This window comes from Taeniopygia guttata, chromosome 7, assembly GCF_048771995.1.
Source record: "Taeniopygia guttata chromosome 7, bTaeGut7.mat, whole genome shotgun sequence".
NCBI classification, from domain to species: domain Eukaryota; kingdom Metazoa; phylum Chordata; class Aves; order Passeriformes; family Estrildidae; genus Taeniopygia; species Taeniopygia guttata.
Window position 1 is genome coordinate 19,686,843 of NC_133032.1, and position 26,175 is coordinate 19,713,017.

Sequence of the window (26,175 nt, forward strand, 5' to 3'; positions counted from 1 at the left end):
CAAGTTTGCAGCTGTCAAAATAAATAACTCCTAAGATTATATCACTTGTTGATTAAATTTGAACAAAGTAAAGAATCTGCACAATTTTATTCTTCAAAGACACATTTCTGTAGCTTTGGAATTGCTTGAGTCAGTTTTACTTACCTGTCCTTCTCATGAGTGTCTTCCTCCAGAATTTGTAGAGGGAGAAACGATAATTCACATTCCTCTGGCCTAGAAAAGTATTGACATTTACTGTGATGCAATCCAGTATTCTGACTGTTAGACACACTTTTCAAAGTTAAGATGATTTTCAGGCGATTCTGAATGTACAGAATTTATCTCCTCTTTAACTTGTAAAAGGGATATGCATCACATCTGAGTTAAATCTGCAATTAAGATAAACTTCTGCTCTCTCTGTCTTTATGAGATTTATTATTTCATTTTCCCCAGGAAATGAGAAATACTAGAAAAACATAACATCTCTTGGCATACTTAAGATCTGCCAGGGTTTTGATGAAAGCAAAATCCTTCCTCTGGCTGGAGGGCATCCAGCGGTGCTTCTCTGCCAAAGCCAGCGTCCTTGCCCCAAACCCAAACATGGCCGAGAACCCAAAGCGCAGCAGCTTGCTTGGAGTGCTGAAAGTGCACACATCTACTGCTTGAATGTGTCCTAAAATTTCACAGATAGAGAAGAGAAAAAAAAAAATCGGTATTTCAAATGACACACAACTTACCATTTGTTTTTCATCTACTTTAGATGGGGGAAGAACCCCTCCAGACTCCTCTCTCTCTAGGAAATGAATTTTACTAATCAAATCTAGAATCAATCTAGATAAAATTAAGACTCTATCAAAGTAGTAATTTCAGACACTTGAAAATGTTAAAGCTATGGTAGAACATTTGGCTACTTCATAATCCTGCTAAGGGTCTGACTCTTAATTCTGTGCACATTTTCAACAACAAGAATCAAGGAAAATGTAATATGCTCACATTTGCATAAATCTCTGCAACTGTTTCACCAAAAACATGTAATGACACCACATTGTACTGGAGGATATATGGGAACTCTTAAACATAGGTTTTAAATGTATTCATGCTTATATATTTAAGTGTATTCATGATTACAGTTATAGACATATAATTATGTTCAAGATAGGATATATAGACTTTTTAAAATGGACCCTGGGCATCTTCCCCTGCATTCAGTGTCTCTGATTTTTAAAGGAAGTCATGTTTAGATTTTGCCTGTAAAGGGTTTTGTATTATGACTTGAGAAATAGAGCAAAGGCTCTTCCACTGCAGACTGCAAGGCCAAGAGAAGAGCTTACCCAGGAGGGACCTTAATATTTTTTCTCTTTTTTTTAATTTAAAAAAAGTTCTAAAGAAAGACTGTTTTGAGAGTAAAATTAACATTTTCTGTCAAAGTATTTGCTTTTCTAAGACCCAAAAATAAGGTTCGCACTAGCAAAAACCAAAATTGGTTTTAAAAATGGTTTTAATGCCATTTAATTTTCCATTTAAGCATAATTACATTGTCACACTCAAAACCCATTTATTGTCTGGATCCAGTGGCAAATGATACACTTTCTTCTGTGAATAAAGCTTTCTTATAGAAACTGTTAGTAATTAAAAGAAATGCACCTGGAGCTAAAACCAGGATAGAATCATTTGGGTTTAAAAGCCTCACAGTATCGATTACAGTGACACAGCAAAATGCTGTGCCTTTACTAAGCCACTGGTTACGACAAACTTCTACACACTGCTTTATTATTTATAATCTGGTAATGAATGTAAAAATATTTACCCATTACAATGTGCAATGTCGCTGTCACTGCATGTTTAATACCATAGAGTGTATGGGCCAAGATATTTGTAGTACCTGTAAAAGTGAAAAAAAAACCCTGCTGTAAAAAACCATGAGAGATACAGAATAACCAGAACAAATATGCACAGCATTTTAATTACTGCATTTTCAAAGAAATAAAGCCCGCCCATTAATTGTCTTGTTAACAGCAGAAATGCTGAATAGTATGAAATTAAAACCTTTAAAACTTCCAGATGCTTATAAAATCTTCTCTGCAAATTCATTCATAAGTGCCATAAAAACAAAGCAGTGGGAGAAACAAGCTTTTCAACATATCGCCTGCTTGGATTTTTTTAAACCATCTCCTTAACTGTACATTTTTCAATCTAAACGATATTTAATCTAGTCAAAGATAGCTGCTGTGCTTCTTGCAGGCTACATTTTAGATTCTTGGAATAGTGAATAAAATTAACTACTGCACATCAGCTTCACAAGAAACAACTCAATGACTGAAAACCGGGGAAGGTGGAATGTGACATCTGACAAAGAGGTGGTTTGCGTTCAGTGCACCAAAATTGATCCATCTCACTTTTATCTGCACTGCCTGGACACTAGCAGCCAATCTTTCTACCAGCACCAGAGAGAAGAGGAAGAGAAAGAGAGGAGAGGGAGAGGAGGAGGAGGAGAAGGAGGAAGAGGAGAAAGAAAAAGAAAGAAAGAGAGAAGAGAAAGAGAAGAGAAAGAGAAGAGAAGAGAAAGAGAAGAGATTTTGAAACAAGGGAGTGAGTAAATCAGGTGGCAAGTAGAAAAAGAAGTCAAAACCCAGCAATGTCAGCACAGAGCTGAAAGAGAGAATGGAAAATCAGCTGTCAGTCTGCAAAAGAAAGAAGCAGAGTTCTGAGGGCACACAACTGATAGTGATTGATATGTCAAGGCACTTTACCTGGATAAGAAACATGGAGATATATATGTAAATTTTGCCCTTCTGCTTTAATGCCTAGGATATAAAATACTGTGCATCAGTATTTGTAATGAATACAAATTTATTTTTAAAATCATGAAGAAGGTGTCTTCACTAAATAGGTGTAGTTTAAAAAAAAATTTCAGATTTATTTTTCTCATTTCTGGCATTACTTAGCCAATCAGCAAAAGAATTTATCTCTGGAAAAATAAAGGCCTGCCACCAAAGAGGCAGAATATTGACTTCTTCATATCACTGCTTAAGGGATGAATAATTCTATAAAAGTATAATTAAAAGAAAAAAAATTACATAAGAACAGTTAAGTACCTAACATTCCCATATAAAAATGAGCTCACATAGATTTTCAAATAGTTTCAATTATTTAATATTCTACAGCAGCAATAGACAATTCTGGATATTAAATTTGCCCTAAGATTTATGGAATAATTACTTGTCTTTCTAAAGTAGGGGAAAGAAGGGAAGAAAGCAAAAGACTACCACATGTCAAGCAACAGGCACTCAGTATTTAAAAAGCACTTTTAAAGCACAATCTACCAGATTGAAAAGTTTTGTTTATCCCCAGATTCTGGTTTTATGTCATGCAGAGTGTAGAAAAAAATACTGAATTTGCAATTACTGATGTACATAATTACAAAGCTCTAAAGGCATCATGACATTCTTATTCAGGAATATATCTTTGATTTTTTTCCAATAATTTCTCTAAATTAAAAAAAAAAATTAGCATAACTGGGAATCTCACATATCACCTGTTAAGTCCTTAGAGCACCTTAGCCCCTCAATGTAATTTAGAACTTCATGGAAAGCTGCCATAACATCAGAGAGAGGAGCTCTGAGTTCCTGCTATATAAAGGAAGTGAGGTACATCTTTTAAGGTAACAGATACCCAAAACCTACAAAACCTACAAAAACCCCTACATTTGACCTAAAAAGCACTTCTTCCCAGAATTACTACAAGTATATGCTCAACACTATTTCATGTTTGAATGACTCCAGGGATTTAACTTCCAGAACCAACTCGTTCTGCTTTGCCAGTGAAGGCAGCAACTGAAAAATACTCAAATATTTCTTTCAATCAGTATTATACAGCCCTTATCAACTGTTATGTCTCCAAAACAAAGGAAACCACACATACAAGCTGCAGATTGTTTTAAGTCGGGCAAACCATGCTTACTTCCTATGTGTCAGTTGTTATTCTAAAAAAAATGTTTCACTTCTGACTTGAAGATCAAGCTAATTAATGAGCACAAGGTGGAATATAGTTTGGAAGATCAAGCTTGGTATGAGTTTAAGCTACAATCCTGATTTAAGAGTAATTTATCAATGCAGATGGCAGCAAGATACCAAACAACCACAGCTGAAGTCGGTACCAATCTTCAAACTGACTTTAATGAGACTTAAATCTCATTCCTGCTAAACTGGATAGGCACAAGTAATTGCATCCTTCTCTTAAATCTTTGGAGCTCATTAACATTTGCAGAAGTAAACAAGGCAAAATCCCACCCTTTCAGGACTCCAAGGAAGATAAAACAAGTTCTGTGTTCAAAAACAAAAGCACCACATCCACCCTTCCATAAGTTGAAGAACTGGGTCAAGCACAGTTTTGTGGGAGCAAGCACCATCATATTCTCTAAAAACTCTACCTGGTACATGCCTACCAGCAGTTTTGATCCCAATAATGACTGAATAATGTGCCTTATTAACTAAGTCCTATACAAGCAGGATGCCAGAGAAAATAATCCAAACCAAAAGAAGAAAACCCAAAATATGCCGCCTATAAACAAAGTAGAAACTATAAAAGTTATACAAAAATAATGATAGAAGCCTTTCTGATTTAAATGGAGATTCAATAATGGTTTTAATGCCATTATTCATACTCCCAAGTAATCTCTTTTCCCCTATGCAAGCTCAAGATATTATTTACCAATAACACCTGTTCCCCTGAATGCTATCATATTACTTCAGAGATTAAAAACCTTTGATGCCCATGACTTGCACTGCTCACACATTAGTAAGTCACATTTTTACTTCTCACTTCAGCTACTCTATTTAATATGAAAAGGTTTTATCTGTACAATTCCAGCATCTCTATTTAATATCCAGCATCAGCATTTTTTCTACAGAAACAAACAAGATTTTATTACTCCAAAATGCAATTCTGCTCAAAATATCAACTGATTTTCCTGACATTAAAAACAACTTCCTACCACCTCCTTCCCACCAAAAGTGCAAAAGCGTCTCAATAAGAACAGAGTATCTGCAGGTCATGTAAAGCATGACTGATGAAGGTACCAAACAGAAATTGTAGAGAAAAAAAATTGTCCTTGGAAGTGCAAGCACTTCTGCAGTACAATTAACTTAATTAACCAGATGACATGAATATTCATAAGGCTGTTAATGTCTCCCCCATCCAAACAGATAAATGTGATGTAATGACTTCCTAGTCAAGCATAGCTAAAATTCTGATGAAAACTGCACCAACATTTTGGTTCTTTGCCTGAAATATTACAGAAATTAACAGTCCCTCAGTAATATTTTATTTTCTGAATTAATTGGGAATCATGAATTTATTTACATGAACCACTTTGCATCAAAACGTTTACAGGCATCAGATATAGATTGTCTCTTGTTCTGTAACAACTGGATAGCTTTTTTAATGTCCTTCCACAGTTCCCCCTCCCCTTTCTCCAGTTCCCGCTCCATACAGTTTCTTAGCAGTAGTTCCCATAGCAACAAACACTCTTGCTAATGGCCAGCAGTACAACTGCAGGCTTCCCCATATCTCATCCATTTGATTTGGACCACAATAAGGCAGCTCAGTAGAATATTTCAGTAAAAACATACTCCCCTCTGGACCTCTCTCTTCAGGAGGTAAATTGTTCCAAAAGCTGCTTCTTCCCATCAAGATGACTGAAAGTTCAAAATGCTGACTTAAGTACTTATTACAGAGGCTAAAACCAGATTTTAAGCCACCCACATAATTCTATCCTGTAATTCAGTTGCTGTTTCTACTTGGCTGGAAAATCCTAGTAATTTTGTACATTGGATTTCTGGTGGGGAAAAAAAAAGTTCAGCAACCAGAGTAGCATCCTCATGAGAGCAAGTATCATACTTACCTGTTTCCCAACTGAGTACCTCATGGAATATCAGGAATATGGAAATCAAACAAACAACCGATTATTTTTAAGAACCTATTGGGAGTTTCTCACAATATCATTTTATAAACTCTTCTGACCCTCTTTAAGAAAACCTATGCCATTCTGTGTAAGAAACCCTACAGAATTCTTTTGGGTTTACAAGTCCTTTCTGATCACAACATATTTGTCTTAAGCTGAGGAGAGGAAGCCCCAATGACAGGCACAGTGACCTACCCACAACATGGAGTCAGGGGCTGCAGAGGTTCTGTATCAGCACCATCGAAATACTCACAGTAACTGAGCTGGTAAGTGATGGCCCAGCTTCTGTACTCAAATTCATTACCTTCATGTCCTTGAGATTGTTGTCTCTTTTACCAAGCGTTTTTTATCCTGAGAGAAAGCTAATGTAATCTTGCTCCTTTACAAGCAACTAAGGGTTCTCTTATATATGCAAACCAAATCAAAGCATGTAAAAATCTGTTTGGTCAGCTCAAAGTGACATGCTCCTTCTTTTTGTAAACTCAAAACAGTGATTTGCTGTTTTACTGGCTGTAGGAATGTTTTCCTTAACCAGTTAAAAACATCTGAGAAACTATGTCAAGTAGTCTTAGCAAATATCTATACCAGAGAGTAGTGTTCATGCAAAAATACCTCTCTTCTTTGGAAGAGAAGTGATTTATATAGTAGTCCAGAATCAACACTGACTGTACTGATTTGTGCCAGTTTTGGCTCAGGTAGTTAATTTTCTTCACAATGGCTAGTATGGGGCTGTGTTTTGGATTTGTGCTGAACAAAAGGTTGATAATATGGAGATGTTTTTGTTATTGCTGAGCAGAGCTTACAGAAAGCCAAGGCCTTTTCTGCTTTTTGTACTGCCATGCTGGTGAGGAAGTTGGGGGTGCATCAAAAGCTTTCAGGAGGAGACACAGCCAGGACAGGTGAGCCCAGCTGACCAAAGGGATATTCCAGACTATATGACACCATGCTCAGTATATAGAATGGGGGAAGGGCGGGACATTTGAAGTGATGGCATTTGTCTTCCCAAGCCACTGTTACATATGATGGGGGCCCTGCTCTCCTGGAGATGGCTGAGCACCTGTCTGCCCATGGGAAGCAGGGAATGAACTCCTTGTTTTGCATTGCTGGTGCACGCAGCTTTTGCCTTTCCTATCAAACTGTCTTCATCTCAACCCAAGAGTTTTTCAGCTTTTACCCTTCTGATTCTCTCTCTGATCCCACAGGTGGGGCAGTGATCAAACAGCTGTGTGGGGCTGGGCTGGCTGGGCTTAAACCACAACAGCTCTTGCTAAAGCCTTCCTGCTGGGCACAGCTACACTCCAAGGAGGGCAAATATAAACACTGAAAAGAAGGGACATACAAACCCCCAACACAAAACCACACCACCAGATATAAGTTAATAAAACAGCAAGATGACTTTTTAAGAGAGACAGATGTTTCATGTCTGTAAAACTAAAGAATAAAGTAGATTTTTGTACACAAATTTTTAAAAATATAGTCCATACAATGTATTTCTGGGACGCCATTTTAAAATCGACCGTAAGCATGAATCCAACTAAGAATTCTGCCAAGAAAACTGAAGATGCAAAAAAGGAAAATCTAGAAAATAAAGTTTTCATTTGGTATAATTTCTGTCAAGAAATAGGAGTGAAACTCGATCATGTATGGATCAGCTGAAAATTATTTTATTTTTATTCTTTCTCAGCTTCTTCCTTCAGGCAAACAGCTTATCTGTGCCATTATTATAAATTATCATTACAATTTAAAATCAAGTCATTTGTAATCAATACAATTCACTAATTTAGGACATTTATTCAATAGCCCCTTACATAACTGAAGCTTTAGCATCAAGAACTGCCTTTAGTAGCCAAAACTGTAAAACATGTCAAAGGGACTAAAAAGAGATGACTAACAAAATGTCACAGTACCTTTCATTCTCACCTGCTGGTATTACTCCAAGAGGAACCGGTGCTCTGACAGGCTTTGATACATATTCTGTGTCTATCCCAGCATCTATCTGGGCTCTGAGCAGTAGACCATGAGCAACTTCACTGACAGATCCATCTCCACCAACACAAACTACCCTATTACAAAACAAAAATGCCAAACAGTTCAAACTCTTTCATAGCTGAACAAACAAGTGGAAGGCAGCTACCCCACACCATATACATAATGATATTTCAAAAAGCTAGAAAACATTCTTTTTTTAACAACAAGCTTGGGCTTCACTGTCAGATCTGTAAACGTTACCTGAATGCTCCTTAAGCATTCTTATTTCTGCTTTCTGAGTAGGAGTAAATACACTTAAAAACTTATGAAGTTTTTCTTACCTTACCACACATCATGCACATAAACTGATCAGATGGAAGAACCAAACACATGCTTGAATGCCTCAGTGGAAAAGCTCTTTACATCTTTCAATGCTGACCCATACAAACATTTCAATGCCTTTTAATTGCCCTTACAATAACAACTCACCAAATATTGCAATAAAATAAAAAAAACCACTTGAAAACAGCTATTTTCACACACTATGCAGGCAGTTGAGGGATTTAGCAAAGTATAAAATCCTAGTGCCAGCAATCCTTTGCACAAAGGTACTTAATCACTGCTTCTGGAGCACATAATTAAACTCCCACCTGCTGTGGCTATAGAGAGGAATGCATTTGTCTGTAAAAGCTCTGTTACAGCAAACCTTTTTTTTTCCTTGTTTTTGTTTATTTAAGTACACATTACAGCGATTCTCCAAATTTGTAAACATATTTTAATGATAAGAATAGTAATAATACATTACAAGCATTTATGACAGAAGCAACATAGTTACTTTGGGAGGAATTCACCTAAATTATATTCTTTTCACATATCTGTATGAATGCAGTTGTGAAACTATGTCTAGTCATTCAATCAGGTAAAACTGGTCAGATCTTTTTAATAAAACACTCATTATGTTATTAATGTTATCAAATGTTTAAATTCAATTACCTTGTCTCCTTTAATATTTGTCTTCAGTTTTTATTATTATTTCCAAGCTGATTTTTAATCATTAATTTTTTAGGAATGTTTCCTCTATATAGCCAAACATTGTCACATTAAATTTTAAAAAATACAATATATAGTTAGAATATAAGTTTGAAGCACATTTTCTTCCTGCCTGCAATCAGGAGTCATTGCCTTTCTTTTGACTCCCTTTTTGTTTATTCCCAAGCTTAAAATTCTCTGTCACAGTAGAAAAAACAGTTAATCTTTGAAGTCTGAAAAACTGTATACCCAGAAGGACTTGTATGGATTGTCTTCTGGCTATTAAAACTTATGAAAACAGATATATTTTCCTCTGATTTTGAAGTGTTGTGTAGATAGAGTCCAAGGAATAACATGAAAAGGCTACTAATTTTGATTTTTATTAATCATCAAGAATTGCCTTTTTGGCTGGAAATAGAGATACCATCAGGCACCTGGGATTCCAATGCTAATCAGTGAGAGCCTGCTATGCATAAGGAGTAGAAAGTCTTGAGCAAACAAATTTTACTTAGACTTTGAAGAAGAAAGAGAGAAAGAAACATCTTTCTGAGAAAAAGAAACATCTATTTAACCATCAGATGCAACTTTCTTAATCAACTATTCACTAAGGACTGACTAACCCAGGCTACTCTAAATATCCTTGATACTTTAGGCTCCTGACTAGGGAACAAGTATATGCATGGGCATTGTCTATTTCTGTCTCTGTACAGATAGGAAAACCCAGCTGAGATAGCAGTTATCACAAATGCAGTCTCTCTATTTTGTCACCAAAGCTCAGCCACAAGTCAGGGGTAAAAAGCCAAAGTGACAAAGTGCCTCAATTTTCAGTGTCACTGAAAAAAAGTGGATAGCAGAAAATGTAGGGTGTATAAGACATCTGCCTGTGGTCTTTCAAAATAGAATAGTGACTGGGGAAATAAGAGAAATTATAAAAACAAACAGCTTTGACAAAGAATTAACACATAAGAGTGTCACTTTCAGAAAGCACTGAGCTATAAACTTCCTGTTTATTACTGCAAATCATAAGCTTCAGTTTACTTCATATTATGTTGACATGGAAGGAACCATAACTCTCCTAGAGAGAAAATCAAGCCCAGAAATTGCAGATTGCTATCTTGTTTACATATTGCAATGAATAAAAAAAACCCCATGTTGTCTCACCATTTCTACATTTTCTACATCTCTCTAAAAAAAATGGAGAACAAAAAAGGTAGAGCATATAAGACACTTGACTGTGGTTTTTCAAAAGGGTTCTATTCTTCCAGCTTGGATCTGGCTACTGGAGAAAGCCTTACAGTGGAAGCCCTAAGTGCCTACCCAAAGATTAAAGATGAAACAATTCAAATATGACCCAGTGTAGAAGATATTTGTGAAAGAAGATATAATTCAGGCATTTTCTTCTTTATCTTTGTATTCTTACAAATACAGAGACTGAAACCCTCATGAAGTATATTTCAGAGTGTTATGTTTATTTACCATTATTTATGAATCCAAGATACATTTCTATTGTAAGTAATTAATAAATACCAAAGTATTTAATGTTAACTGAATTTCTCATGTTTCATATATATGAGAAACAGTAAATACTCCTTAAATACTCTCTAACATAATTTTGATTGGAATACAAATAAAAAAAAAACATGTGGCCACTAGCCAACTTACCCATCAAATGCCTGCAGTTCACATTCTTTAAGCACTGAGAGAGCATGTCCTTCATATTCAGTTACTGTGGAAAACACCAGTTAGCAGCAGATTAGATAATTTTAAATTACTCTGTCCATCCAACATAAGGAAAACAGAGTAATTCAATTCAGATTATTTTTTAAGCCATTAATGCATTAAAGTATGAGAAGTTATATTTTACAGTTATCCTAGCTGAAAGGCCAAACATTTAATTTCATCTGCTATCTAATACATGGCTATTTCATGCATCTAAATTCAGATAATTCAAGAAGATGTTTCTCACATCAAAATGCAAGTTCTAGGACTGACACAGTTGGTAAACTTCAGGAAAATAAGCATATCCTCAGTTAAGATTGAATTACTTCAGGATCAATCAAAGTTAATTGCCTTTGTGTTAGGATATGCAAATTGCTAAATCAAAAATAAGAGGAGTTAAACACAGAAGTATGAAATCAAGCCAAATACCAGTGACAACAGCATATAACACACAGAGGAAGGTGGCACAAGTATACACCAGAGTTCATAGCCTCTGGAGGAAATGAATCTGTCACTCCACATTGATGTCTCTGTGTTTGCTGATACCCTATATAGTACTGTAAATGCCAGTGAAGACAGGATAAACTGGCATACTACAGATGGCACGAAGCATCATAACTACATTTAGCATTTTCTAGGGCAGCTTTGCCAGAAGAGACAGCCCAGCTGCAGCCACCCATCAAAGATTTTTGCTGACTGACATGACACTTGCAGATGGATTTTTTGTGTAAGAATGTGCATCATTATATGCAAAATTACATTAATCTTTCATGCTTGTCTGTCCCTGGTGTTCATATAGTTCAAGGCTTTTCTCCATGTTCCTAAACACTGCTAAAATTATTAATCTTTATGTCTAAAACAATCATTCCATAGCTGTACCTGTTCCAATAGTATTTTTACAGACAATTCAAAGGCTGCTTACAAGAACTGAAAACACCCCTATCTCTTTCTATTTAAACAAACACACAAGTATGTATGTGGACATAGTGAGTCTATATATCTTTTCTTCTAAAAATAATAGGAAAAAAAATCAAAACAAAAGGGATACCATTTTTACACTTCACACTAAAATTTTTTTATATTGCCTATAACATCAAAATCCCCTATTCAGGACCAGCAAAGTTCTAATGGTTGGTGTTTTGAAAATTCTTAATTAAAAAACTAGAGTTGTTTTGATTATATGGAAGGCAGAGATTTATCATTTTGCTGCAGAAACACCTATCACTGTAATAACTTTTGGGAATTATTTACAGAATTTACTTCCATGCAGGGCCTCTCTGGAATATCAAAGCACATTATATAAGCTACCATGTTCAGCCTTGCATTGCCAGTGGGAACAATGCTTTTATCAAGATCTGTAGGCCGTGTGAAAAGTGACCAATAAAAGTGAGCATCATGCAAAAATGCAGAAAGGTTCAAATATCTTACCATTGCTTAGCTGTGAAAGAAACTCTTCCCATGAAAATAGAGTTGGTTACCAGGTTACATGCCTTTTTAAATGAACACGATGACATTTAGAAAGTTATGAGTACAGTCTAATTAAAATGGAACAGTAAATAAGATTTATTTTGTAACAGAAAACATGCTCAGTGCTTTCCTAATGTAATGCAAGTTATGCTTACTGTTACAGAATTAATTCACTCAAAGAACAAGGACATGAAAATAAAGAGGCGCCATGTCTACATAGAAATCAATAAAGGCAGTAAAAATGACTAATGTTAGCCAGATTGAGAGCAAATCCATCCCCTTTGCATTTAATAGCTTAAGTTGGAAATTATGTAGAATTGTACAAGGCTAAAGATTGGGGAATTAAAAGAAATTTAAAATTTGATGACAGAATGACAGAGGATCTATTTTGAAAAAACATGACAAAAAGGCAGTGAAAAAAGTGAGGTTTTCAGGAAAAACTTTATGAGAACATATAGAGAATAATTCAAGTAGTAAAAGAACCTAGAAAAATCCAATACAGACATAAAAAGACCATGTCTAGAAAGTTTTCTGCAGGCTTCTTTTTTCTGCAGCTTCCAGAAAGGCATGTATAAATCATTCTGATAGCTGGAAAAAAAAGCTAAGTGTTTGAATATTTGGCATTGTTCCAATTCAGGGGAAAAACAAACAAACAAAAAAAGCTACTCAATGCATTTTGATAATAGGAAGAAAGCGTCTTTCATTGTTTGAGAAGGATCCAGATCTATTATTGGTCAAAATCATTATCATAAGAATACTATTTAATTATTTTTGACCATTTTTAATGCATAATTTAGAAATATTTTCTTTTTCAATAATTTTTTGTTCTTAAGTGTTAGATAACAGCATTCTGAAGGAAGGACACCAAAGGTGCACCTCATTTGAACAGTCACACATACTCCAAAAATACTTTAGTATCCCCTTCACATAGCAAACAAGAACCAAGGGCTTGGCTTCTACACATAGAAAAAGCAATATAAAATTAGTTCAACACTTTGAAACAGGGGATGCTTTCATGTGATACCTAAACATACTGGCACTCCTGTCACAGACTAAAATCAATGGGATTAACTGTTACTGATAACAGCTTTTTCTCATCCAGCATCAACACCAGTTATCTGTTGGTATTTACCATGTGGTAAGTTAAAACCAATGCAATTTGTCCAACTCTCAAACATTCCTTTCCTTTGTGGTTCAGCCATAAAAATAAGAGTTTGGGAAGGTTGTTATTTTTGCCTAAAAGTCCAGGTTTTAAGTGTTTATAAATGGAAGCAAAAAAGTCAAAACTAGGAAGAGAAGTGAGACAAGCCAGGATTCTGTCAGGGTTTCCTTTATTTATTGTTTTTTTTATTATTATTTAAATTTGTGTAAGATTTTGTAAAATACTAATGTATTTCTAAAATACTAGCTCCAATTATCACAGTTTGCCAGTACTTGCAGGCATCTCAACAGTGGACTGAGATTTTGAAGAACTCAATTCTTGGAAGAGTCACCGTTCTTGTCCTAGGAGCCCCATCCCAGCTGCAGCACAAAAAATTGCCCAGTTCTTAAAAGAGGCCAGATTTTATCTGTTTTTTCACCTTAGCCACAGTTAAAAGTACTGCTTCAGTTTAAATTTTCCAATTCACACTTTCTAGAGCTCTAAGCACTTTTTTGCTTACTGCAAAAGATTTGCTTACTGCATGTGACAAAAATAACCCAAAACCCCAGCAAAACACAATGCATTCCACAATACCTTTGGTTATTTTTACTGAAATTATTAAAGTGTAGCACACAAAGCCATTTGGGGAGAAAAAAAAAACCAGAAAACTCTACAAAATTTTGAAATTATTAGAAAAAAGTAAATGTTACATCTCACTTATCTACATACACTCATTTATTTACATACATGTATTTAGATTGCCATAAAGAGTAGGAGAAAATATTTCTAAACACATAAGAAATTTATTCCAAGAGAAGCTATAATGAAGAATAAGATCTGGAAAGCCTGATCAGAGAGGAAGCAACAGCTACCAATGCACAAGACTGGCTGAGCAGAGTTCTGTCTTTCAGCACTACACTGTCAATCTTTAATGCTCTGAAGTGTTTTTAGTAACCTGCAAATTTTTTATTTTATATGCACTAGGAGCCACTTCAGAATTTCAAATTTGCTATAAAATGTTTGTGCTCAACAAGCTTTAACTTGGCATTCAATGAATTTTATAGATATGTATGTGGAAAAGTCAAAATGCAAACTATCTTCAGTGCAAAAATTGTACAAAAGCCTTCACAATTACAGTACCTAATACACCTTTGTACACGACCAGTTTTGTAAATATTGGCCATGTTCCAAAACAGCAGGAACAGCAAATTGCAAACTCCAACTTCACAAAATCCAAAACAATTATGGAAGGAAAAAACCCAGTTCAATTTAGTCAAAATAAAGCACTTGGTTTTATTTGAATAGCGTACCAGTGGACAGAACTTTTACTCAGCACCCATCATCACCCTCTATTAAAAAAAAAAAAAACCAAAACAAAACAAAACAAAACATAATTCTTAATTATTTAGTTCTCTACCAGTATTGAAAACTGCAATGCAGTTTTCTCATTTTGCCTGTAGGAGGAGTGTTAGGCAGCTAATAAGCACAGGACTATTTCAACATTGCCAAAATAACCTTAACTGAAGGATAGGCCATTAAGCATTTTTCTGGCTCAACCTAGAAGTTTCCTATTAAAATTTCAAATAAAATAATTTTTAAATAAACTTAAAACTGGTTTTGTTCCACTAGTAAAAATGTTTTTGAAACCTCCACAAATTGTATTCACAACTTGTATTAAAACTTTTTTTTAATTGTGACTGAACAAGACTAAGTCAATTTCTATTATGACAGCATTATTAGTCTGTTCATATTATGATCCATGCCCTCCAGGTGGAAAAATATGTCTGTGAGAATTAAAATTTACATAAATCTGCTGGCATTCCCTCTCAGTTCAGGGTATTTAAGAAATTATTGCTACAGAATTCTAATACACACAATCTTTTTCACAATTCTTCTAATGTGTCTTTAATCTTCCATTGATGTTACTTTAAATTGTGGGCTAAGTAGTTAAAAAAATACATGGATACAGGGAATAAAATTAGCAAGATAATTTTCATCTACCATTATTGCACTAGTATATTCTCATGGCTAAATCAGATTCTATCAAAATAATTTTTGGCCTGCAACCTGAACTAGTCATCATTTCATAAGAAATTTAAGGAACGACTGCAAGATGAGACCTCTTATAATTTTTTTAAGCTGAGACTGATAATTTTTCAAGTCAGTTACAACAGACATAGGAAAAAAGACTAGATTACTAGTATTGATTGCTATAGGTGAAAAATACTGAATCAATAAGAGAATTACTAAAGCACTTTTTGACCAAATAAAAATATATTGTGTTGTATCAACTACAGTTCCTAATTCAGTACTTGCAGTTAAAGGCAATAGGGATAAGGAGTAAATTCAAATTGTCTCACATGCTTAACTATTAGTTTCACAAAGGATTAAATTATACCTCTGAAGCAATTTACCTGTGACATCAGTTTTTATGTCAGCAAGTTTAAAAAGAGGTGCAACTTTTTCATAATAAATGTTAGTGGCTTCTCTTTTGTGGCTGCTTGGATTAACAAACACTTTCAAGGATTTAGGTCTGTTTTGAAAACCTAAAAAGAAAACAAAACATTCAAGATTATACACAAACCGACTATTTTTACAGTTTAAACGTTTTTGGTTTGGTTTTTTTGTTTAATCAGAACCATTACAATACTTTGACAGGATAAGTAAATTACAGTCTAAAAAAAGTCTCAATTTCTTGCATGTGCACTACTTATCTTTAAATTACAATATTGATTATTTTTGTGCGTACAGCTAATAAACAGTTGTAGGAACCAAAACAAAAAATGCATACATCACAGCCTAGTTAAACCCTAATTCAGGAGCAGGGTGAATGTGAAGTTTGGGCACCAAAAAAGATAAAAACCCAAACACAAAAATATATCCTTGTTGGAATGTAATGACTCACTCCCAGCAGGCATACGGAAGTAACACCCAACAAAACTGATGCAACAATCCAACACTTTTCTTTTCTGAGAGTGCAAATCAAAGAGTCCAAAGGAAATTTTCTTTTTGTAAAGGAGGTCCAAAATTATAAAGTAATAGCAAATTGGCAGTACCATTTGGAAATATGAGAATTATTGTTAATTTAGGCCTTTGGAGTAACAAACTCCAAGGAAATAACACTGAGAAATACTGCTATGCAAAGCTGGACCTTGTCTTGCACATTGATCCCATGAAGTAATTTTCTTATTTGAAACATGGCATTCTGTTGAAGAGTAAATAACTCATATTAAACCAATAGCATTACTTTTCAAATTCACTTTCCTAGAATTCCTGCAATTGCCATGGTTCAGTGAGGCTGCTTTGCTACAAGAAGCAAGCATTAGTGTGCAATACTGTTCTTCTTTTGGTGTTTATTTAAAATGCTTGATTTTAACAATTCTGAATTTTGTTTCAGTATCACTTTCTTAGCCAAATAAAAGCTAGAATGTCTAGCAAGTGTACTGCTTTCAACATTCAAGAACAAAATTAGTAGTAGCCCACAACTCCAAAGGGAGCCAAGAATGAAATCACATATTCCTGCCCCATGAAGAATATTACTTCAATTTTTGCAGCCACATGTACCCTCAGAGTGTCAGCAGGGACCTCTTGCAGCTCATTCCACTTACTCTACCTCAACTACTGAACAGGAACAATTACTCAAAGAAATTATAGCTGAACACTATTTCAACATTAAAGAGGAAAGCATTCCTTACGATCAAAACATTATTATAGAAGTCACAGAGATAATTTTTCCATTTACTTCATCACATCAAAGAATCTTGAAAACAAACTAGCTCCTTATCCAGTTTGTGTCAGAAAATTTAGAAGCGCTCTTAAAGATACTGAAGGAAATTATTGAATCAGTTTGCTGCTATAACCTCAAAATCATACACCAAAAAAAATGTATAACCATGTTTACGTCAAAATGTTGCACAAAGTGCCAAGTCATTGCAGGCAAATTAATCCTAGAGAATCCTGAATGCCTGCAGGAACAAACACCTGTGTTCAAAAGCACCTCTTTCAAAAAGGAGAAAAAAGAAAATAGGCAACTAGGTGAGGACTGTGGATGTGTTGGAGGGAATGGTTGCTGTTCACGAGGACCCTGATCAGCTACAAGAAAGGTCTGAGAAAAGCCTGACGATGTCCAGTGTGACAAACCCAAAGGGCAGCACCTGAGCCAGCAAAACCTCCGAGCGTGGGACGGGGCCGGGCCCAGCGGCAGCGCCTCAGAGAGAGATGGCAGCCCGGCAGGGAGCACGGAGAGCACTGACAGCTATGGCAGGGAGCACGGAGAGCACGGGCGGCCCCGGCAGGGAGCACCGAGAGCACGGGCAGCTATGGCAGGGAGCACGGAGAGTGCTGAGAGCCCCGGTAGGGAGCACCGAGAGCACGGGCAGCCCGGCAGGGAGCACAGACAGTTCCAGTGGGCAGCGCCTCAGAGAGCGCTGGCAGCCCCGAGGGAGCGGAGCCAGCATGAGGGAGCAGTGCCAGGACAGCCCGGAGGGGCAGGGGCTCGCCGGGCTGCAGGAACAGGAGGACAGCCCAAGGCGTGTCACTCCAGCCTGGCTCTCAGCACCTCCTGAGGCTGCACTGCAGAACTGCCCCCGCTTTAGGCTGAGGCGCAGCAGGTCCGGCCCAGAGCTGTGCAGAGCTGCCACCGCGGCAAGGGGCCGGAGCAGCCGCAGGCAGGAGCCAGCGGCCTGGCCAGCCTCAAGGACAAAATCCACCGAAATCTTCCCTTGAGCATCTCCTGTGGCAGTCACAGGCCACCAAGCCAGGCTTCCCGCAGGTGCAGGGACAAAGGCAATGGACACAAGTGGCACAAGGTATATTCCAGTGTGAAATAAAGAAAACCGTCCTTCACAATGAGGGCAGTTAAGCCATGTCCACCCTTAAGCACTGCCCATCCTTAGAGATTTTCAAAACTTATCTGGACATGGCTCTTAGCAACCTGATCTTTATTAGAAGCTCACCTGCCCTGAGCAGGAAGCTAGACCAGATCATCTCCAGAGGTCCATTCCAACCTAAAATCTTCTTGAGTCTCTAGAAACAGAAGGAAGCACCGCAGATATGTACTGCAGTGAATTGTCTTTTCACAGGAATTACAACACAAACATGAAAGTCTAAATAAAAGCTCCCAAAGACTATTAATACATATAAATAATTATCATAAAGCCATTATAACAGTGTCTTAATTGAAATATACAAACTGTTATTGTTGCAGTCTTTTAGAAGTTATAAAAATATTAAGACCAAAAAAAAATTCTATGACTTGATCATTTGCTTAAAGCATCAGTCCAAATTAAATTGATAACTTATAAGAACAATGACTTCTGCATCAAAAGAGAAAAGATTTAACCATATTCATAAATGTGCTGTCATGTTTCTTACCTTATTTACAAGAAGCTGTGATCAGCTGGTCCTCCTAACACTCAACCTCCCACCAACACCCAGAGCTAAAAATCTGTAAAAACGGTCTTCAGTCATAGATATCTAAGTATACCCTTAAAGTTACAAAAAATAAACCAAAAACACACCCCCAAACATACAAATATAAGAGTACAACAGACAAAGGAGGGGGAAAGAATAGGAAAGTACAGTTTGTAGAAGTAGAGAAAACAGATAAAGTGTCAAAAATTCTGTTACCCAGACAGTGTAAGTTACAGTTCTGCGAAACAGACATCAGGAGAAAACTGAAGGGAGAAAAGCAAACATCACTATCTCACTTCAATGTTTCTGCATATGAGATGTAAAAATTTAACCCTAGATGGCAATATAAAGTTTCAAAACTCCTATGGAGGCAAAAGAAAATAGACTTTTCAGCTGGTGAGGGAAAAAAATCCTAGATTTTTTTGAGGAAATGGTTGAATTTAATTTTTTAAGAAAAATTAATTCATTAAACCATTCTAAACCAGAACTGTATTTATAATTACGTTAATTGGACTATTGCTGAAAAGCATATCAGAGTTAACACATAAATCCTAGCAAGATTTTCAAGAACCAAATTAATTCACAGGACCAAAGTATTAAGATATTATCTTTGTGAGTATTTGAATATGAATTTACTTTTTAGAGAGATAAAATATTACGTTGATGAAAATATTTTTCACAAACAAGGCATTTGAGCAGGAATGGTACATTACTGAAGTGATTTTATTTGTGGCAAATAATTGCCAACTGACATGAAGGATGATCATGACAAAATTTATTACTTTATCATTCCTGGTGTGCACTGGACACATTAGAACACACCAAACAACTGAGTTTAATGAAAGCATATCCTGTAACAGCCAAAGACTAAACTTTCACACAATATTACTGTGAAGCTTCTTTAAAGTGTTTTTGAATAATAATCTTTTAATTGTCTTTAAACAACATCTATGTGAATGAATCAATGTCATTGACTACTGTGTGCAACTGATCCCAGTCTGCCAGCCTTTTGGGGCTCCCCTAACTGGTATTCTGCTATTGTTTTCCCTGGCTGCTCCATTTGAAACGAGCCAGCAGCCTAAAGCAGGAAGGCCAACTGTTCCCCTAGTACTAACAAATGTGCTAATATGCACTAGTTTAAACTTGATCTATCAAGTGAATCAGTGAACCATGAAGGGTGGTGGGTCAATCAGGGTGTTCTGAAAACAAAGGCTCCTAGGGCAGCAGAGACGCTGTGCTCAGACATACATCTGTGCTGCTTTCAGGCCCCAGCCTTAGGAAAATGGGTTTATGTTACAAAAGTTAAGAGCCTGGAATCATGTCATTACCACCTACATTTATAAATACTTTATACAACATTAAGAATATCATACATGAGAAAAACTAACAATATTAGACAGAGTCACTAATGTAACTATGGAGACACCACTGTTAATATTAACTAAGCTAAGTTAATGTTTAACATTAATGGTTTAATTAAAACTTCATGCATGAAGTTTCAGGCTTTCATATCAAATCCCCTTGTGATAGATAATACAGAACAGTAGATAAACATAAAATGCACTTTCTGCTTATTTTGCTACCTTATCATTTATTCCTAATTACATTTACTGTCTTTTGTTAATTTACAAAGTTTTTAAGTAAAGCTTTTTCAAATCAGCTGTTAGTAAGTCTTATCTTGTTTAGAAAAATGGATGAGCATTGACAACTGTCCATTTTCTCTCATTTTTGAGCCTGCCTCAACCCTTTCAGAACCACTGTGTAGAGGATTGCAAGATCCTCTTGCATGTGCAGAGTATTTCAGATGAAACAGTGAATTCTACTGACACAGTAAGTCCCCACATGCTATGCCTGTGAATCCTGTACAAAAAGATGAGATGTATAAATGGAAATCACAGAGTGGGGTGTGCACCAGGGCTGACACAAGGTGACAGCACGCTAGACCCTGTCTAAGCTGCCCTTTGGGGCCTTACAGAAACCAGCCCAGAGCCAAGGCTCCAGAGGTGCATGAAGATGGCAGTGGTTATCTCACAGCAGTTTAACACACATGTGATGTACAGATCAGGTTTCAGGAATGCTCTATCAGTGAGCAAGCTCTTCATATCTAGCTGGCATGCACTGGAACAGCAGCAACAGTGGGCACAAAATAAGAATGAACTTAAATATGGGAGGATGGCGGCACATACATTTTGTTACCCTGTCACACACACACAGAAAGATAATAGCAGTCACTATAACTAAATTCTAAACACTTATATCTGTGTGTGCTCACTCACATGATAACAGGCTTCATAAAAAAATATAGCTCAGTTAAACTTTAAATTGAAGTACTCTGAACAAAGTCAAAGTAACATAGGACACTCACTGTGAAGATAACAAAAATTAATAGGGAAAAAACACGTATGAAACATTCATGCCAGACACGGATCACACTGTAAAAAGGAAACTGTGTACATGAAACTTATAAAATAAAATACAAAAGATATTTATAAAATAAATTATATTTTATAAATATATGTTATATAAAATATATTTATAAAATAATTTTTAAAAAAAAATCTTCATTAGAAACCTCCAGATAAAGTTTGGCTCATATTATCACCAATGAACTTGCTATTGTATTTCCCTAATCAATGTATATGCATAAAAACCTAAAAACTTGTCAAAGGTAAACAAGTATAAATTGCATTTATCTGCAGAGGAAACACACCTGTCAGTAACATGTATTCCCATTTGTCAGAATGTCTAAATATTATTGACCAAATATAGGGGGTTTTTTCCTACTTTGATAAATCACCTGCTTTTACTTTGATCCAGCCCAGAAACAATGAAAAAATCCTTCAAATTAATAATGCAGCAGTTAATGAAAAATTATTTTATGATCAGACAGACTGTATGTGGAGGGTAGGGAAGTAATATTTACTGTTTCAGAAGGATAAAACCAGAAGCAGCCAATTTGAGTTCATTTAAAAAAGAAAGAAAAATAAGAAAAAAGCTGCAGCAAAAACTATGAAAATTTTTTACTGTTTCACACAGAAATATCAGCCACCGAGAAATCAACAGAACTCAGCTGCATTGTATACTTTTAGTTCAGACTTAGAAGAATTTACACATTACCAACTGGTATGATGAGGGTTTCATTTGGTTATATTTATGTCTCTGAGTCCTGTTTATTCCTGAAGTAGAAGGCAAGGAGAAAAAAAAAATGTACTGATCAGAGATCCAAGAAACATCTGTACAAGGTCTGTGCTTCTGGAGAAAGACTGAAGGAAGAACTAGAAAGGAGCATTGCACAGAACACTTTTTTTTCAGGTTCAGGAGGCTTCCAATTACAAAGCTATAAAACAGAGGCTGCACCTCGAGGTCAAGGCAACCTGAGCTGGAGATTCTACAGCTTTTTTTTTCTGTGACCATATGGTATCACTACTCCTGATAGATGGAGAGTAATCTAGGAACAAAACAGACATTTGCTCCTTATGCAAATGTCCTTGCCTTTATGGGTAGCTGGAGATCTACAGGAATCCTGGCACTTCTGCAGATTGAGATACCTCATAATAAAGTCTTTCAAAAGGGGAAAAGGAAAGGCACTTTCTAATACACATCTTCATTGGGAAAATCCAAAGCAAACAAACAATGCAAGAGCACACCATTACTAACTTATGTTGTTTCTTTAATATTTGCTTGTGAAACTTTAGTAGAAGCACACCATAAATTCTTATTCAAAGTGTTGTTACAAACACTACAGATGTACAAGATTTGAATTCCATAATCTGGCTCAGTCTTAACAATTCCACTGGAGTTCTAGTAGTGTGTCACAAGATAGACTGCTTTTCTTCTGTAATAAACAAACTCATTTGCTACAATCTGTAAACAGAGACACCTTTTGGAGTTAAATCAGAGTTTGGTATTGGGGAAGGGATGTAATTTTGGTTATTTAAATCACAAGTGTGCTACATTCTGTGCCTTTCAAATATAAACTACAGTGAAAAGCTTGAACTTGTGGGGCTCTTTTCCCTATATGGTGAATATTTTTTCTTATTTTTGGTAGAGTTTCCGTAAAATAAAAAAAACCCCAACCAACTAACACTACAACTGGTTAAACAAAGCATCATGAAATTTGCATTAGCCTAGGCAAACACAGAAAGATGCTTTTAAAGTAAAGAATTGCATTCCATCCCTATTATCAATAAAATTTGTATCAAATAATGCAACAGGAGTCCTACAGAACCTTAAGAGCACTGCCACCTGTGCATTTATGAAGATGAGGAAAGTCTCTCCCATTAGGCTCCTCAAGAATATAGAGGTCTCAAGTGGGATTTCCTAAACCGTCACTAGAAAGTTCCTGAAGAGTTCCCAGAAGTGCAACTACTGCAGTACCATCAGGTGTGATGCAATTTCAAGTGAAAATATCAACTAAATATGTTATTTCTTTCAGAAGCAGATTTCCCAAAAGACTCTTCAGTCAGAGTAAAGAAAATCACTTATTTTCAGTAACTTCTAAAACTCTTCCAAAAATAACATCAATTTGTTTCATTTTTATAGACATATTAGTCAATTATTGTCACTTTTCTAGATTTTACACTTGACTATGTACAACTTCAGTAGCAAACATTTGCCAGAATTAAGATTCCTATATGTGTCTTAATTTCCACAGGCAAGATGTTTCTGAGCTTCAGTCAGCCTCATGTATTGCCAACAGAAAGAAATGTGACATCAACCTTAATTAAATGCTTACCATTTAAAATTTCCTTCAGATGTCTAAACCATGACTGACAATGATCTTCACTCAAGTTATTTAAATGGATAGCACAGTCTGTAAGCTTATTCTCTTCTTTATTCAAGCATTTAAAAATTGTGATACCCAACAAAGTACCACCTTTTTTTTGCCCTGCAAAACGACGACGTTTCAGTTTTACTGAAAATACATCTTTCATTTCGAGAATCTCCTCTTGAGCCTGTAAAGCCACACTGGAATCACCTGTAAGAGGAAAAAAACAAAAAGAAAAGCATCACTACAGTGACTGGGAGTAACAACTAAAAGTATTGTTAGGGCTTCATCTCTAGGTTCACTTCTTGGATCTGTTCATGCTTTCATTGAAACTTATGACATATCATTTCCCTCAATCACTGGTCTTTTGTTTTACCAACTTTGTTATGTACCCAGCTGAACAAACAAAACAATTTCAAAGAGGTTATTTACTCAGCTTTCTGGCGTTCAAAAAAATTAATAAAATTTCACTCTAAGAAAGACATTTTTGAATTCGCATTCAAAAAGCAAATTCTTTATTCTATTCACCTAAATCACAGCAATCATAGCAGTTACACTTGTAAATCATAGATCAGAAAGTGTGCTATGACCCAAGCTGACTATATGCTTCCCATATTTTTTCATTTGATACAACAATTACCTTTTGTGTTTATAGCAGAAATGTGTCAGAAAACAGTCAAGAAAAAAGTCAGACAAATAAGCCAAAACTGTGTTACCCGTTTTTGCTTTCATTTTTGATTTATTAATTCAGCTTAGAAGGCAAGAAAAACAGTTTCAAAAAAGTTCTTGTGACAGTTCAAGATCCTCATCCCAGGGAAGGTTTTGTTATCTTGGGGCTGTTATTTACATGGATGCTGTGGCTGCAGATGCTACCACTTCATTTCCAAGTGCCTTTTGGAGATCTATCAACTGAGGCACTATGGTATAGGCTTCTCCTTTTTCTGCTCTCTTGAGCTGCACTCAGATTCCTCAAAACCAAAGTCAAATACACAAACTGAAGTAACAATACCGACCTTCCTGCAGGTATCAGATTCTTTGGACACAGAAAGAAAATTTTCCCTGCTTTCTTCATAATTACAGCAGACCTGCTACAGCACGTCAGTAAAGGTCCCTTTCCAGCCCAAGGCAAGAAATGCTAGAAACCAGAAAACTTCCCCAAATCTAGCAACAACTCTGCTTTCTCAATAGCAAAAACTGTAGCAGATTCTGTTTGATCAATAGCTGATACATACTGTACTGGAGTGTTGGGAAAACCTATTTTAATTGTCACCCAGGGAAAGATGGACAGCACCCCCCGCTTCATTACACCACATGAAGCTAAGGGTTTCAGAAAGTCATATACTTTTTCTGGGCAGGAAAAAATGACTTTGTCAATTCTTGTGACAGTTTGATACTGGCATTTCTCAACATCATTTCTGGAAGGAGGCTATGCAGTGATCGTTTCTCTATCCAGGAATCCTGGATGGCTTCTCCTCAGCCATGCTAACATAGCTAAAGCTCGTCAGTATAACTTCTCATCACAGTTCTCAACAAATTCATTTTTTCCTGTTCTGTACCAAATTGCCTGCAACAAATAGAAGCATGACCTTGTTATAATTCCCACATATTTTTCCCAACTTGTTAGATTTTATCATCCTAATATCTCCATAAATCAGCTACTAAGGTATAAAACTGGACTGAAATCATTCCACTCCTAGCAGGAATACTGTGACAAGTAAATATTGGTGTGCATTGAGATAGTACACAGGCAATTGTCTGTAGTGCATATTTTCAGAAGTACACAGCAAATAAACAGGAGAAAACTCACCTAAATGATTTTTTTAAAACCCCCAACATAAATCCTGAAGTACTGTACACAACGGCTGAAAAAGTATTTTCAGTCAATGTATCCTTAAAAATGAGGGAACTGAGCAGGAAAAAAATACTGTATGACTGATTCCATTTGAACTATGCTTTTACAGAAACTCAAAGTGAACATTGTACAAGCAAACTTGGTACTAACATTACTAAACCCAAGATCTAAGTTTCTGTCAAAATTTGTACTGCTCTTCTAAAACATTTCAGGGTAAATAGTCTTTGTAGGCCTGAAATTAAAAACTGACTGGTGATGTCCCAAATTACCCAGAACTACATAGTTTAATATCTACATTAAAGACTTGTTTTAACTTTTAAAACAGAATTTTTGAGGGGGTCTGCTTAGGTTTTTTTCACAACGTCTCCCTGTCAGACATACAGTGCACTGAAAATGCCAGCACACAACACATGTTTTAGGAGAAAGGAAATATAACCACAACCATTCTGTAGCAGTAACTAAGCTGCAACTTTCATTTCCCCAGATCAATGCAAATATTCTAAGTGAGTTTGTTTTTTCAATACTTTTAAATAAATCATTCTTTAAAATAAATCACAGTTTGGATTTAACTCTTAGTTTTGCTGAGGAGATCATGAACTCTATTATGCCAATGTTATGGATGTGCACCAGAACTAAGTTCCAAACTTTAGTCTATTTATCCAGCACAAGTCAAGTAAAATGAAGGCCTGATAAAACACTTTTTATTCCCCACTAGCCTTCATAAAATGGCATTTAGTCTTAAGCCAGGTAAGGTCTGAATTTTCTTTTCATTACTATTTCAGCCAGTTATTTACTTGTTTGTGCATCTTCCTCTTTCTCTGTATTTATCAAATTGTTATGTTGCTCAGATGCATATCAAAACTTTTGATATTTAAAAT

At 35.9% G+C, this 26,175-nt stretch overlaps 1 protein-coding gene across 2 annotated transcripts in view; it reads right to left on the reverse strand.

Moving 5' to 3' along the window:
- CERKL (CERK like autophagy regulator) overlaps positions 1-26,175 on the reverse strand; it is a 52,507-nt gene that overhangs the window by 7,175 nt on the left and 19,157 nt on the right. The window contains exons 2-9 of one of the 2 annotated variants that reach the window (XM_030277590.4): positions 23,413-23,655; positions 15,680-15,811; positions 10,601-10,664; positions 7,862-8,004; positions 2,730-2,783; positions 1,787-1,861; positions 475-652; positions 145-213 (exon numbers count right to left, since the gene is read on the reverse strand). In XM_030277590.4, the coding sequence (XP_030133450.3) occupies positions 145-213; positions 475-652; positions 1,787-1,861; positions 2,730-2,783; positions 7,862-8,004; positions 10,601-10,664; positions 15,680-15,811; positions 23,413-23,655 (958 nt within the window). The remainder of the gene's footprint in view (positions 1-144; positions 214-474; positions 653-1,786; positions 1,862-2,729; positions 2,784-7,861; positions 8,005-10,600; positions 10,665-15,679; positions 15,812-23,412; positions 23,656-26,175) is intronic. The other variant, XM_030277589.4, reaches the window with a different exon arrangement.